At 44.1% G+C, this 14280-nt stretch overlaps 1 protein-coding gene across 2 annotated transcripts in view; it reads right to left on the reverse strand.

Annotated features, from left to right (window-relative positions):
- The window catches only part of lama2 (laminin, alpha 2), a 600632-nt gene that overhangs the window by 423558 nt on the left and 162794 nt on the right, over positions 1 to 14280 (reverse strand). For both annotated transcript variants that reach the window (XM_085997158.1, XM_085997157.1), the window contains exons 2-3: positions 13679 to 13849; positions 10274 to 10386 (exon numbers count right to left, since the gene is read on the reverse strand). In XM_085997158.1, the coding sequence (XP_085853284.1) occupies positions 10274 to 10386; positions 13679 to 13849 (284 nt within the window). The remainder of the gene's footprint in view (positions 1 to 10273; positions 10387 to 13678; positions 13850 to 14280) is intronic.

The raw sequence follows: 14280 nt of genomic DNA on the forward strand, positions 1-14280 counted from the left end.
ATGTCGCGATTGAATCACCAACTGTAATTACATGTCGGTTCTTTAATAAATCTATACTTTTTTAGAATTGTCTCACATAGTACTTCTGTATCAAACTTGCAAACTCAATCTCTGTACACTCTTTGGTGAGGAGTTGCAGAATTCTGGGGAAGTTTACAGTCTAGCTAAACTTATTAAAAATGCTATCTGGAGGAGGGTAACATCTTCAGGTCATTCCTTTCCTTTAGGGAGAGCTAGTCTGAACCTTTAGACCTAATTAAGCATCTTTAGGATTCTGCTACCTCTAACTTTAGTTGAAGGTGAATGTCTGGGGAATACGCCTGATCTGGGGTAGCCCGAAAGTGGCTAGGACTAGTAAAAATCCTTTCACTAGAAGTTACTAACCATGAGCATCTCAAGAGCCTTCATCTAAGCCACAACAGCCTTGCTGCAGCCACTAGTGGGGCATCTCATAGGAGTAGCAGAGTAGGTAAGAGCTCACTTAAGAAAAGTACTGTGGACTCAAATCTGGGTGATACTTAGTTTGCAGGAATTTGTCTACGTGAGTAAAATTATGAACTATTCTGAAATCATTGTGTGCAGAATGCTCCTGTAATAGCTGTTGAGTCCAATATCAGGTGACACATCAATGTTGGTCTTTAGATGGAAGTAGTTCATTTAAGGGTGGAAGGACTGGGAGAGATGGTGGCTATGACTGTTAATGCAGGGGTTGGCAGTGCAGGGATTGTTCAACTGAAGCAGTCTTCAATGATCTGCTGCTGAAGAGCTCTAGCTGCAGGCTAATGTTGGTGCCCTCCAGCTTCTTTGCCATCCTCGATGTTATCTCTGTCGTCTCTATTATCTGATTGAAATTCCATATCCAATGACGGCTATATATGTTGTCCCGATTGCAGACTAAAAGTACGGAGCATGCACCAAACCCTTATAATATGAGACACTCTCTCAGAGTTGTATTGGAGGAAGCCACCAGACCTTTGCAAACAACAGACTTGTTTCTCGATGACTCCCATGGTCTGCTCAATGAGGGCACCCGTCGACCCATGGATCTAGTTGTAGCGTAGTTTAGCCAGCAAGTGCGAGTTTCTGAGCTCCACTAAGCCAGGCAGCAATCTGAAGGTCCTGCACAGGCCGCTCACCAGCTTTTATATGGAAGAAACAGTGCTTATGCAAAAATTTGAATGGGCCGCGCAGCCAGTTAAAGGGACCGCGCACAAAAAAAAATAAGAGGGAATATAGTTTATGAGCCAAGGGTGCAGGGGATAGCACTTGGCCCCAAGCCACTATCCTCCCACTTGCTGTGTAGGGGCAAAGAATGGGAGATGGAGGATTGTTGCAAGATAAGAACCTCACGGCAGCTACCAGGATAGTGGGCACAGGCCTGCATGATGTCCTGCTGATGGTCACACCAGTTGTACATTAATGGAATGGAAGTCATTGCAATTCATGAAAGCAGTTGGCTCGTCTGTAGAGGTCTGCATGGCGACATGTGTGCAGCTAATGTTACCCTGGACTTGGGGAAATGCTTGCAAGCTGCACAAACACCTGAGTCCTATCCTGCTGTTTCCAGTTATCCATAGAGAATGTGATGAAATTGTTTGTTTTAGCAAACATAGCATCACTGCAACAGGCAATGCAGTGCCAGTCGTAGCAAGCCTTGTTGCAGGAGATGGCACGGGTCTGTGGCAGTCTCTCTGGTGATGCACAGCCTCCTTATGTACTGCTCCTCTGAGAAGTGCAGGTATGCAACTATGCACCTCTGCAAGCTCTCCTCCTCCTCTGTGGTGTCCCAGGAGCTAAAATTCCACATGGTCCTTCCAGCTGTTACTGTTGCTCTTCTTCCTCTATCCAGAACAGAACAGCCAGAAGGATGCTCATTTTCAGAAAAAGAAAGTTGCTGGTATCCCATGAAGCTCTGTGAAAGTTGTCCAGTTGCAACAAGCAGTTAAAAAAGTGATTCTGTAGCTAAAAATGACTAAACTAACAGCAAGATGATTGTGAAATATTTTCAGGAATTTAAATGAGAGGAGGCAAGTGTCCCTTTAAGTAGCACCATCACGCTGTACTGCCCACGATTTGTCAGCAGGTTGAGGAAGTGGCCGTGCTGACTGACATGCAAATGTTAGTCAGGTCCTGAATATGACTGCCAGTTTTGAGCAGGAGAACTGTCCACTGAAATTGCCTAAAGTCACAATGGGCAGCCTTCTGGTGGTAAGCCTCCAAAAAGGGGGCAGTAGCAAGATGAAAATCATCCCCTGAATATATTGTGCTACATACTGAGGCTTGGACATGCATGGATACATTCTGGGCCAAGGTTGGAAGAGTTGTTTATGTGCTATATAGAGACAAAAGGCCTGCTTTCCAGGTGTCGGTAATTTTAATGTTGGCTCAGTGCTAGATGGAAAATAGTGCTCTTGGCATTATAGCTTGCTTCGACAGTCTTAATGCCACGTTACACTTTCCAACCTGGGTTTAATTCAGTGATGAGCACAAACCACAATTGAATTAAAACACCAATTGAGCCAATTACTGGGGTAAGGGGGAGAATCCAATTAATTTATGTAAGTCACCGTCATTTCTCTGTATTATGAAGTCCTTGCACAATGATAGCTATTCACTTAATTATGAATAGGTAAGGATATCGCAGTCTAAAGCAAAGGAAGTGAAGGGTGGTTGTGCCTGCAGCTGCATCAGCGTGGAAGGAGATAACTAGCGAGATGCCTTGGGGGATTAGTGCTCAGGCTGTTACTATTTGCAATATACATAAATGATTGGGAAGTGAAGACATAAACAAAACATTCCAAATTTGCAGATGATACAAAACGAAAGAGACAACTAGCTATTGGGTACAGGTTGATTAAATACAGAAGGATGTGGATAGATTAGGAGCGGGGCTGACAACTGGGAGAAGTCATTTTATGTGGGCAAATGCAAAGTCATGAGATTGGGAACGGATAATAAACAGTGGCAATATAACGCTAAAGGTATAATTCTGCAGGTCATGACACAAAAGAGGGAATTGGGAATACTGGTGGACAGAATGCTGAAGCCACCAGCACAGTGTACGGCTGCAGTAAAGCATTCCAATGGGATCCTGAGACAAATGCCAGAGAAATAGAGCACAAATCTCAGGAGGTGACTCTGAGTTTCTATAGAGCTCTGGTCTGGCCGCACATGGACTACTTAGTCACCATATTATGAGAATGGCATCCAGACATTGGAGAGAAAGCAGTGACGGACAACTAAATTGATAGCTGACATTTGGCACCTGGATAGTGAAAACAGGCTGGAGAAGCTGGGAATGTTTATGCTAGAGAGGGCTCTGGGGTGATCTCATTGAAGTACTCAAGATCCTAAAGGAAACATGCAAAATAAATGGCACTGAATCTCCTGAAAACCTGTGCCGAAACAAAGGTGTAAATATGGAGCAATGTCAATTTTCGGTGCAAATAATCAAAGAGTATCAGGTGCAAGTGACCACCGCCCATCTTTAAGCTGTGCCCGAATTTCCTCACTCTTTTATGCCGATTCCGTGAAACCTCCGCAAAAACCTTCTGCTGCTCATTAATATAGCCAGACCCCCATGTAAACGTGCAGCTCGTGAGAACTTCCTGAATTTATGCTAATTCTGAATGGGCTGTAAATTTACACCTAAAATTTTAGGTGAATCAGGATCCAAAGTTATATTTCTGGTGTTTCACGGTGATTTTTATTTTATTTCTCCTCACTGATGCCTGTAATGTATTGTGTGTATCTTTGAATGCATTTTTATGACACCAGAATGTGTTACATTAAAAACTGAAACATTTTCACGACTGCGATTTCTTAAACATGCTATAACTAATGTGCATAGAAGTGTGAAGTGATGCATTTTGGAAGGAAGAATGAGGACAGGCAATATAAACTAAATGGTACAATTTTAAAGGGCGTGCAGGAAGAGAGAGATCACATAAACAAAACTTTGAAGGTTGTAAGGCAAGTTGAGAAGGTTGTTAAAAAAGCATACGGGATCCTTGGCTTTATTAATAGAGGCATTAAGTACAAAAGCAAAGAAGTTATGCTAAACCATTATAAAACACTGTTTAGGCCTCAGCTAGAGTATTGTGTGCAATTATGGACACCACACTTTAGGAAATAGTCAAGGCCTTGGAGAGGATGCAGAGGAGATTTACTATAATGATAGCAGGGATGAAGGACTTCAGTTATGTGAATAGACTAACGAAGCTGGCATTGTTTTCCTGAGCGCAGAGTAGGTGATTTAATAGATCTGTTCAAATTATGAAGGGTTTTGATAGAGTAAATACGGAGAACATTCTGGCCGGAGGGTGGGTAACCAGTGGACACAGATTTAAAATAATTGGTGAAAGAACCAGAAAGGAGATGAGGAGAAATTGTTTTATGCAGCGAGTTGTTATTATCTGGAATTCACTCACTGCCTGGAGTGGGCCTTTGGCGTAGCGGTAGCATCCCCGCCGCTGGGCCAGAAGGCGTAGGGTTTCGAACCCCGCTCCAGACAGTCCTGGCAAGTGGAGTCGGAGCTCCAGCTCTAAATTCTGGGTTGACAACCAGCGGGATGCTTGCGTCCGTGGGTGTGGGTGGCTCCCCCCCCCCCCGTCGTATGGGTTGTGGGAGCCCGTAAAACCCTCCCACCATAGGACTAACCACCCTCATGGCTGGTACGAAGATGGTTACGGTCACGGAAGGAGCGTTAATCGCAGCCAGAAATCCTTCCACCACTTCATACAGTTCCCCAAAGGGAACAGTATGAAGACACGTACGACGACGACTCACTGCCTGAAAAGGTGGTGGAAGCAGATTCATAGAGTCATAGGCATAAGGCACTAATGGGGCGCAAAGCAACTGGCGACTGGGCGCTGCACCGCCAACACCTCCCGCAAAATTCAGTGGGAGGTTAGCAGCAGCAGGAACTGCTAGCGTCCTGCAGCGCTGCGCCGCAGGCAATGATGTCATCGCGTGTGTTCTGGACTTATGGACATTTTACATGCAGATAGCACCCTCTGGTGGTGGTTATTGTGTTAGCAGTGTTTGTATGTAGCAGAGGTCCTTTGACCTTTCTACCTTTCTTCCTGTTTGACCCAGGAAGTAGAATTCCAGAAAGAACCTGGCAGAGCAATGGAGAATCTGCCATGAGGGATTCTCAATCCAATGTAATCTGATCTCATATGTTAGGCCAGGCGCAATATCTGTGAGTATCTTTGTCTGTTAGCATGATAGTAACTTTGTCAGCATAGTATTTTGATAACACTATGTTTATAAAAGATTAATATTTGATATTTACAGAAGTACAGTCCAAATGTTAGTTAGTTATACAATTAGTCTATTCTACTGTTGTAAATATGTTTATATCTTATGTAATATCGAATGTATAGTACTCAGTTTATGTACAAAACATACTTTGTCTTTGTTTACAGTTTCACAAATTTGTTCAAGTAAAGCTTCAAAACAGCGAAACGGCTTCACGAGGAATTATTTGAATGAGTGTTTAACTTGCTGGATAACTAGATAGGAGCATATCTAGCGAGGCCAGTACAGCGTGCGTAGTGCCCCGCTCACGCCTCGGCCGTGATCTTCGGTAGCACCCCCTGACTTACCGCCGGACGCTATGTCCAATGGGGTCAGGGGAGCCTACCTGCGGCCGGGGCGAAGCAAATTAAAGGGGAGGTGCCGGGCGGCCATTTTTGTTGCTGGCCACCTGCCAGCAGCTGCCCTCTCTCCCGTCACCGGCCTCCTCTGAAACCCCCCCGCGGAGTGCCTGCTGCGCCCCATGAGACGGCACTTCTCGTGAGTGCCAGGCTCTTTTGCCGGCACTCCGATCCCTGGTCACTGGGCCCTGGGTCACGCTGCGCTAGGCCCCTCCCCTTTAATAAGGGGAGGAAGGCCTGCAGTACCGCGGCGCGATGTGATGCAGAGCCTGGTGCTCCGGCACATAGTGCCGTGATATTCACTTGCAGTGCCCCAAGAGGGAGGGGGAGCGCTTCCAGTAGCACCCCACTTCCCTCTTGTGGTGCTTCCAATGAACTTTGGCCGCAGGGGCGCTAATTTATTCAGGGCGCTACTTTTAGCGCCCCGGCGAAGTTAGTGCCCCAAAGGGGCCACAACTCAATTTTTACCCGATAGAGCTACTTTTAGCGGCCCGAAAAAATTAGGGGCCCCGCACCCAAGATTCACTGGTAGCGCCCCAAGAGGGAGGCGGGGCACTACTGGAAGCACCCCACCTCCCTCTTTGGGCACTGCGAGTGAATATTGCAGCGCTACATGCCGCAACTCCACGCGCAGCACGTCGCACCACGGTACTGCAGGCCTTGCTCCCCTTATTAGCTTAGCGCAGCGCGGCCCAGGGCCCAACTGGGCCACCAGGGATTGGAGTACCGGCAAAAGAGCCCAGCACTCAAGGGAAGTGCCGGGCTCACGGAGCGCAGCCGACACTCCGCGAGGGGGGTGCTGGAGAGTTGGCCAGGGATGGAAGAGGCCAGCAACAAAAATGGCCGCCCGGCACCTCCCCCTTAATTTCCGCCGCCCCGGCTGCAGGTTGGCTCCCCTGACTGCATCGGACATAGCGTCCGGCGGTAAGTCAGGGAGCGCTACCAAAGATCGTGGCCGGAGCACGAGCGGGGCGCTGCGCATGGCGATGACGTCATCACCGGCGGCGGGGCGTGAACGGTTACCGCTGCCACTAACCTCCCGCTGAATTTTGCGGGAGGCGTTGGCAGCGCCGCCCCCAGGCGCTAGTTGCTTTGCGCCCAGTTAGTGCCATCTTAGGGCGCTAACAGGAGGTGCAAATCAACTGACTTTTTAGGCCATAGATTCATAACGGCACAGAAGGAGGCCATTCGGCCCATCAAGTTCGTGCTGGCTCTCTGTAGAGCAATCCAATCAGTCCCATTCCCCCCCCCTCTATCCCCGTAGCCCTGCAACTTTATTTCCTTTAAGTGCCTATCCAGTCTCCCTTGAAAACATTGAGTGTCTCCGCTTCCACCACTTCCGTCAGCAGCGAATTCCAGGTCATCACCACTCGCTGTGTAAAAAAGTTTTTCCTCACATCCCCCCTGTATCTCTTGCCCAAAACCTTAATTCTGTGTCCCCTATTCCTTGTACCATCAACTAGTGGGAACAACCTTTCCCCGTCTAGCTTATCCAAATCCGTCATTATCTTGTACACCTCTATCAAATCACCCCTCAACCTCCTTTGCTCTAATGAAAACAAATCCAGCTTCTCCAACCTGTCCTTGTAGTTAAGATCCCCCATCCCCAGAACCATTCTGGTAAATCACCTCTGCACCCTCTCAAGGGCCTTCACATCCTTCCTAAAGTGTGGTGACCAGAACTGGATGCAATACTCCAGTTGTGGCCTAACCAGCGCTTTATAAAGGTTCAGCATAACTTCTCTACTTTTGTACTCAATACCTCTATTTATGAAGCCCAAGATCCCATATGCTTTGTTAACCACTGTCTCAATATGTCCTGCCACCTTCAGGGAACTATGCACATTAACTCCCAGGTCCCTCTGTCCCTGCACACTCTTTAAAACTGTGCCATTAAGTGTATATTACCTCTCCCTGTTCCTTCTGCCAAAATGCATCACCTCACACTTCTCTGTATCAAATCCCATCTGCCACTTGTCTGCCCATGCTGTTCGCCTTTCTATGTCCTGTTGCAGTCGATTAGTATCATCACTGTTTGCCACCAAGTTTGGTGTCATCAGCAAATTTAGAAATTCTACTCTGTATTCCAATATCCAGTTCATTTATATATGTATCAAAAAAAGCAGTGGCCCCAGCATTGACCCTTGGGGAACACCACTGTCTACCATCCTCCAGTCTGAAAAATAGCCATTTACCACAACTCGCTGTTTTCTGTCCTTAAGCCAATTCCTTATCCAAGCTGCCACTGACCCATCTATTCCATGAGCCTCAATTTTGTTAACCAGCCTTCTATGTGGCACTTTGTCAAACGCCTTCCGAAAATCATGTAGACAACATCCATTGCATTCCCTTCATCAATCCTCTCTGTTACTTCATCAAAAAATTCAATTAGATTAGTCAAACACGATCTGCCTTTTACAAATCCGTGTTGGCTCTCCTTAATTAGCTTAAACCTCTCCAAGTGTCTGTTACTTTTTCCTTGATTATTGTTTCTAAAACTTTACCCACCACTGATGTTAAACTGACCGGTCTGTAGTTACTTGGATTGCCCTTACACCCTTTCTTGAACAATGCGGTCACATTTACCACTTTCCGATCCTCAGGCACCTCCCCGTATCTAGGGAAGATTGGAAAATTATGGCAAGCCCTTCCGCTATCTCTTCCCCCAATTCCCTTAGCAACCTGGGATGCAAGCCATCTGGATCAGGTGACTTATCCACTCTAAGCATACCCAGCCTTTCTAGTACATCCTGTCCATCAATTTTCACCCCTTCCATTGCTTCTACCTTTTCCACTTCTACTGATATTTTGTCAGCATCCACCTCCTTAGTAAACACCGATACAAAGTACTCATTGAGTATTCTAGCCTTGCCCTGCGCCTCTAAGCATATATCACCTTCTTTGGCTCTAATAGGCCCCACCCCGCCTCTTACTATCCACTTACTGTTTACATGCCGGTAGAAGATATTTGGGTTCCCTTTTATGTTAACCGCCATTCTACTCTCATATTCTCTCTTTGCCAATCTTATTTTCATCTTCACATCCCCTCTCAACTTATTGTATTTGGTCTGGTTCTCCCTTGAAGAATTCTCCGGACATGCATCATACACCCTCTTTTTTTGTTTCATCATCTTCTCTATCTCCCTTGTCATCCAAGGAGCCCTTGCTTTGGTTCCCTTACTCTTCCCTCTTGTTGGAATGTACCTAACCTGTACTTGGAACATCTCCTCCTTAAAGAACACCCATTGTTCCGTTACAGTTTTTCCTGTTAGTCTTTGGTTCCATTTTACCCTGGCTAGATCCTTTCGCATCCCATTGAAATTAGCCCTATTCCAGTTTAGAAGTTCCACTCTAGATTGTTCCTTGTTCCTCTCTATTGTTAATCTAAATCTTATGATACGATGATCACTCGTACCCAAGTGTTCTCCCACAGACACTTGGTCAACCTGGCCCACCTCATTCCCCAGCACCAAATCCATCAATGTCTCCTTCCTAGTTGGGCCAAGAACATATTGGTCAAGGAAATTCTCCTGAACACATTTTAGAAATTCCTCCCCCTCCTTTCCCTTTACCTTAGCATTATCCCAATCGATATTTGGGTAATTAAAGTCCCCCAATATCACCTTGCTCTTGCATAGCTCTGCCATTTCCCTGCAGATTTGCACCTCTACCTCCTTCTCACTATTTGTAGGTTTTAACTATTAGTAACTTTCAAAAGGGAATTGGATAAATACCTGAAGTGGAAATATTTGCTGGGCTATGGGGAAAGAGCAGGGGTGTGGGACTAATTGAATAGCTCTTTCAAAGAGCCAACACAGGTATGATGGACTGAATGGCCTTCGTCTGTGCTGTATGTTTCTATGAATCTATGAAATGAAGTTGATAGCTTCAGACTTTCATTTTCACTTTCCTCGGGCCCCAATAGTGTATGATTATTTCCACTTGTTTTATGGCAGTTTTTTCTTCTAAAGTATGCTAATGAGATACTCAGGAAATTTCTGCGTAAATTGCCAACGAGAAGATGAGTGTAAATTTCGGCATAACTTGCCAAATACGCAATTGCAGCAAATTCCAGATTCTACAACAGGAGATCAGAGCCTCAAATTTATAAGGGGGTGAAAAGACAGTTAGATTTAACTACATTTTACAGAGAGGGGTACTAAGGGAGACAGTGGGGCTGAGTGTGTCAGCAAATTCAAGGGAGAGTTGCCCAAGTAGATGGCAAAAAAATTGATAGAGAGCTACAAGAGGTTTTGTGGGATATATTTCCTAGATAGTGACACCAGACAAACATATTCATTAGTCTTTTCCAGTCCTGTACATTCATCGGCAATGTTCAGCTTCATTTCCAACAATTTGCAAGTCAATTTCTGATCTGTTGCACTTGATTTTCAGCAGAACGGAAGAAGAGGACAATGAAGAAGGTGTATTCATGCATAAAAGCTAAATTGATAACAAGTTTTTAACAAACACAGAATTTATAATTAAATGTATATTTCTTGATTCACCTCATCTTCTCTCATACTCTTTTCATACTAGTGTCCTCTGTTATGGACCCTGACGTTTTATCCAGGGTCACAACATAAAAATGACTGATGACAATGTTATTTTACCTGTTTAAGGTCCAGAGTGACAGTCACGTAATGGTAATCCATTCCATTTTGAATGCTGGGGCTTTGCCACCATCTGTTAGTGCCGTCAATTGCATTTGTTATTGGATGCCGTTCTGTAAAATAAATTGGGATGACATTCAAAGGTTGTTTAAAATATGAGTTTAAACAAGGCTTATTTTTGAAAACCAGACCTTGCTATAAAATAATGCAGACACATTATCTTCTCTATTCCTCAGTAAGACCCCTCACTGTAATCTAGGAGACTCAGGTTCACCGCAGGGCACACTTCCCACAGGAATGTGATAAAAATTGGATGGTCTCACAATTTGCAAAATACTTGCACCTTCTTCCCACTAGATTATCAGGCTCACTCATAAGGGAAATGTTCCTGAGCCTGTCCCCACTGCACAGGATCAGCTGAGTGCAACAAATCACAATATGGTATATTTTCTATCTGGTGAGTTTGACAAAATATGCACGTGTGGGTGTGGAAATCCTTCTTGCCGGATTCCCCCTCAATCAGCACAGTGCGTGATCTTCCAGCCAGCCATTTAATCCAGCCTAAAGTACTTCATTGTAGAATATGCAAGAGCTTCATTTGAATATAAAAAAGTATTTTAAAACATATGGATAGAGCCTACCATTATTTTGCATCCATTTAAAATTTAATGCTGTGCACTCTGCATCAGAAATGGCAAAGCAGGGAATATCACCTCCCTTTAAAGTGCTGCAGGTTGTCTTTAAGTAATAGCCCCAACTGGATTTTCTACCCTCCCAATTGGTGAGCTGCCTAGGCAGCTAAATGTACCACCACTGATGGTAAAACAAAAGGAGGGATTTGCACAAGAGGCCAGAGTCAAAGGAACAGACAATGAGGTCGTAGAGTGCTGGAGGAGGTTAGAAAGATAAGGAGGGGGTAGGGCATGATGTGATTTAAACACAAGGATCAGGATTTTAAACGTGATATTTTGAGGGATCAGGAGCCAATATAGGTCAGCGAGGACAGGTGTGATTGTCAGGCGTGACATGGTGTGGGATATGATATGGACGGAAGAATTTCGGGGTGAAACAGGACGCTGAGGTTGCAAACAGTCTGGTTCCACCTGAGACAGTGATTAGGAAGGAAATGGAGTTAGTGCCATGGTTAAGGAGCTTGTGGCAAGAACCAAAGACTGTGGTTTTGGTTTTACTAATGTTTAGCTGAGGAAGCTACAGCTCATCCAAGACTGAATGTTTGGCAATCAATCTTACAGTATTGAGGCAATGGAGGAGTCGAGAAAGGTGGCATTGGTATGCACCTGGCAGCTTTGGGTTCTGTCGTCAAGGCGCAACATATAGATGAGGAAGAGAAAGGATCCTTGAGCGACTCCAGAGGTGATGATGTGGGGTTGAGAAGAGAAGCCATTATTGCTGGAGATGCTCTGGCTACAATTGGATAGGTAAGATTGAAACCAAGCAAGGGTAGTCCCATGGAATTGAACAACAGAGGAGAGCTTTTCAAGGAATATTGTGAGATTGCAGGCTGCAGGGAGGTTGAGCAGGAGGGATAATGCAGTATGGCCACAGTCACAGAGAATGGGCCGTAATTTGCGGCCCCTATGGGTGCGTACGAGGTGCGCACATGCTCATAGGGACCATGCAAGTTCCGGGTTTAGGCATGCACTGCACATGCACTAAAACCCAGAACTTGCGACCTGTCAAGAATTTGCCCAACTTCTGCCCGTGAAATTCTTACGCCGGCATAAGAGTTTTTAAAAAAAATTAAAATTTAATTTTATCAATAATTTATACATTTAAAAACTTGTAAGTTTATTTTTAGCCCCTTTAAAACATGTAAATTTATTGTTCAAAAAATAAAAATTTTGTTTTAAATATGTAATTAAATGCCATTTTAATTCATTTTAAATATGTGATTTTTTTATTTATTTATTTGATGTGTAGTTGTATGTTTGGGGGTATTCCCATTCATGCTTATGGGGCTTCCCTACATAAGGAATCCCCATACGCATGAACGGGGATTCCCTTCTGTTATTCGTTGGTCCGGCCCACGTGATCCCAAGGGCGCTGCGAACCGCCTGCACCCCTGAGATATGTGGGCCTCTACCTGCCCAGAGAGGCCCAGGACCGCGAATCTCCGTGGATCCCGAAGCCCCAGGTGCGTGGGCATTTTATTTGCGGATCGGAGCATTTCCCCGCGGGAAGCCTCCGACTGCAAATTCAGGGCCAATATCTTTGGATGGGGCCATTTTGTGTGCTGTTGGAATGGTGAAAATCTGATTCCAACAGGGAGTTGTGGAAGGTGTGGACACAGATCTGGGATGTGATAACACGACAAAGGACCATGGAGAAAAAAAAAGAGATTGGAAATGGGATGGTAGTTAGCGAGGACACAGGAGTCAAGAATAGGTTTTTGAGGAGGAGTCTGATGACAGTAGTTTTGGAAGGGAGGGAGACAGTGCATGAGGAGAAAGAACCATTTACAATATCAGCTAAAACACCAAGTATCTTTTTTCAAACCATAGGATCTAGCTGAGACGCGGGCTAGTATCATTTGAAATGCTAACAAATATTCAACAATACAGAATAAAGTATATTATTTAGAACAAGGAGAAAATGGAGAAAAAAAATGAAAGGAAAAAAAGATAGCCACAGCAGAAATAAAGTTTTTTTTAAATGTATTTTTCAACCTGCTTGTTACAAGGGATTCTAGTAAAACAGCAACAAGGTTTTTTTGAAGTATAAAATGAAATCACAATTATCACAGATGGTGTTGGAGGTGGAAATGGACATCGTCAGACCTAAAGTTGGGTAGACAGATGATAACATTTAAATTTGCTGGTTACCACCAGAAGGAGAATGTTCGGGAACTGAATGGAAAAGGAGCTGTTTACTGATACCTTCTTTTGGAGGCTTGCTACTGCCTGACAAGGCAACAGTGATGCCAGAGGCTCTTTAAAACAGAAGTAAGAACAATGGAAACTCAAACACTTGTATTACAATGAGGAAAATCTTGTTACTATGATCCAAAATATTATAATAAACATTAAAACATCTGATATAATTAATGGAACTTTTGCGATTCACTCACAGATCCATTTTTGTTATCGAGATCAACTTTAGAGTTTGAACTCTAAAATAGTCGTAAAATGATAGTTCATTCAAATACCCAAACTGAATAATTAAAGATTACCAGTTTCACAGTTCTGTAAGAAGAAAAAAAAATCTTACTTCCGACTCTCAAGCCAAATCCCCATGTAAAAGTTAAAGAGCAAGCATAGTCTCCCTCCCTTCTAAATAATGACAGAGGACACCAAAAGTGCATTCAACAGGAAAAATCCCAGACAGTAATTATTTAAAAATAAACACTTCCTTGAAGTCTGTCTCCATGAATAATGAACCACATACCCTTTGGATGTCTACTGTTTAAGTTACAGAGTCTGCACTGTGGGTTCCGAAATGGCCGTCCAGGAACATGTTCTACCAGTTTGCAATACATTTCAGGGCCATTTTGACCACATGTGGCATTGGTACTGATTTCAGCCATACTGGCAAGATTTAGCACTGCTGGGAACAACCCTGAAAAGAACAAAATAAGTTGCGTTAATAGGCAGCTTCTCAATAATAGCTTTGCATCTACTACAACTAAAGAACAATTTCAAGGATAAGCAATACTTTTTTCAGAACATTACACATTTTCTTGCAATATAAGGGACAGAGAGAGTAACAAAGGTAGAAAGGCATCAGTGACTAAGGTGACATCAGGGAAAAATAGAAATAAGTCAAAGCTAAAGGCACTATATCTGAATGCGCGAAGCATTCGCAACAAAATAGATGAATTAATAGGTTTGATCTAACAGCCATTACAGAGATGTGGTTGCAATGTGGCTAAGGTTGGGAACTAAATATTCCAGGATACCTAACTTTTAGAATAGATAGGCAAAATGGAAAAGGAGGAGGGATAATCCTGATAATAAAGGATGGGATAAAGATAGTAGAGAGAAAGGCCT

Source organism: Somniosus microcephalus, chromosome 9, assembly GCF_052327205.1.
Source record: "Somniosus microcephalus isolate GS21.2 chromosome 9, FLI_Smic_1.0, whole genome shotgun sequence".
Lineage (NCBI taxonomy): Eukaryota > Metazoa > Chordata > Chondrichthyes > Squaliformes > Somniosidae > Somniosus > Somniosus microcephalus.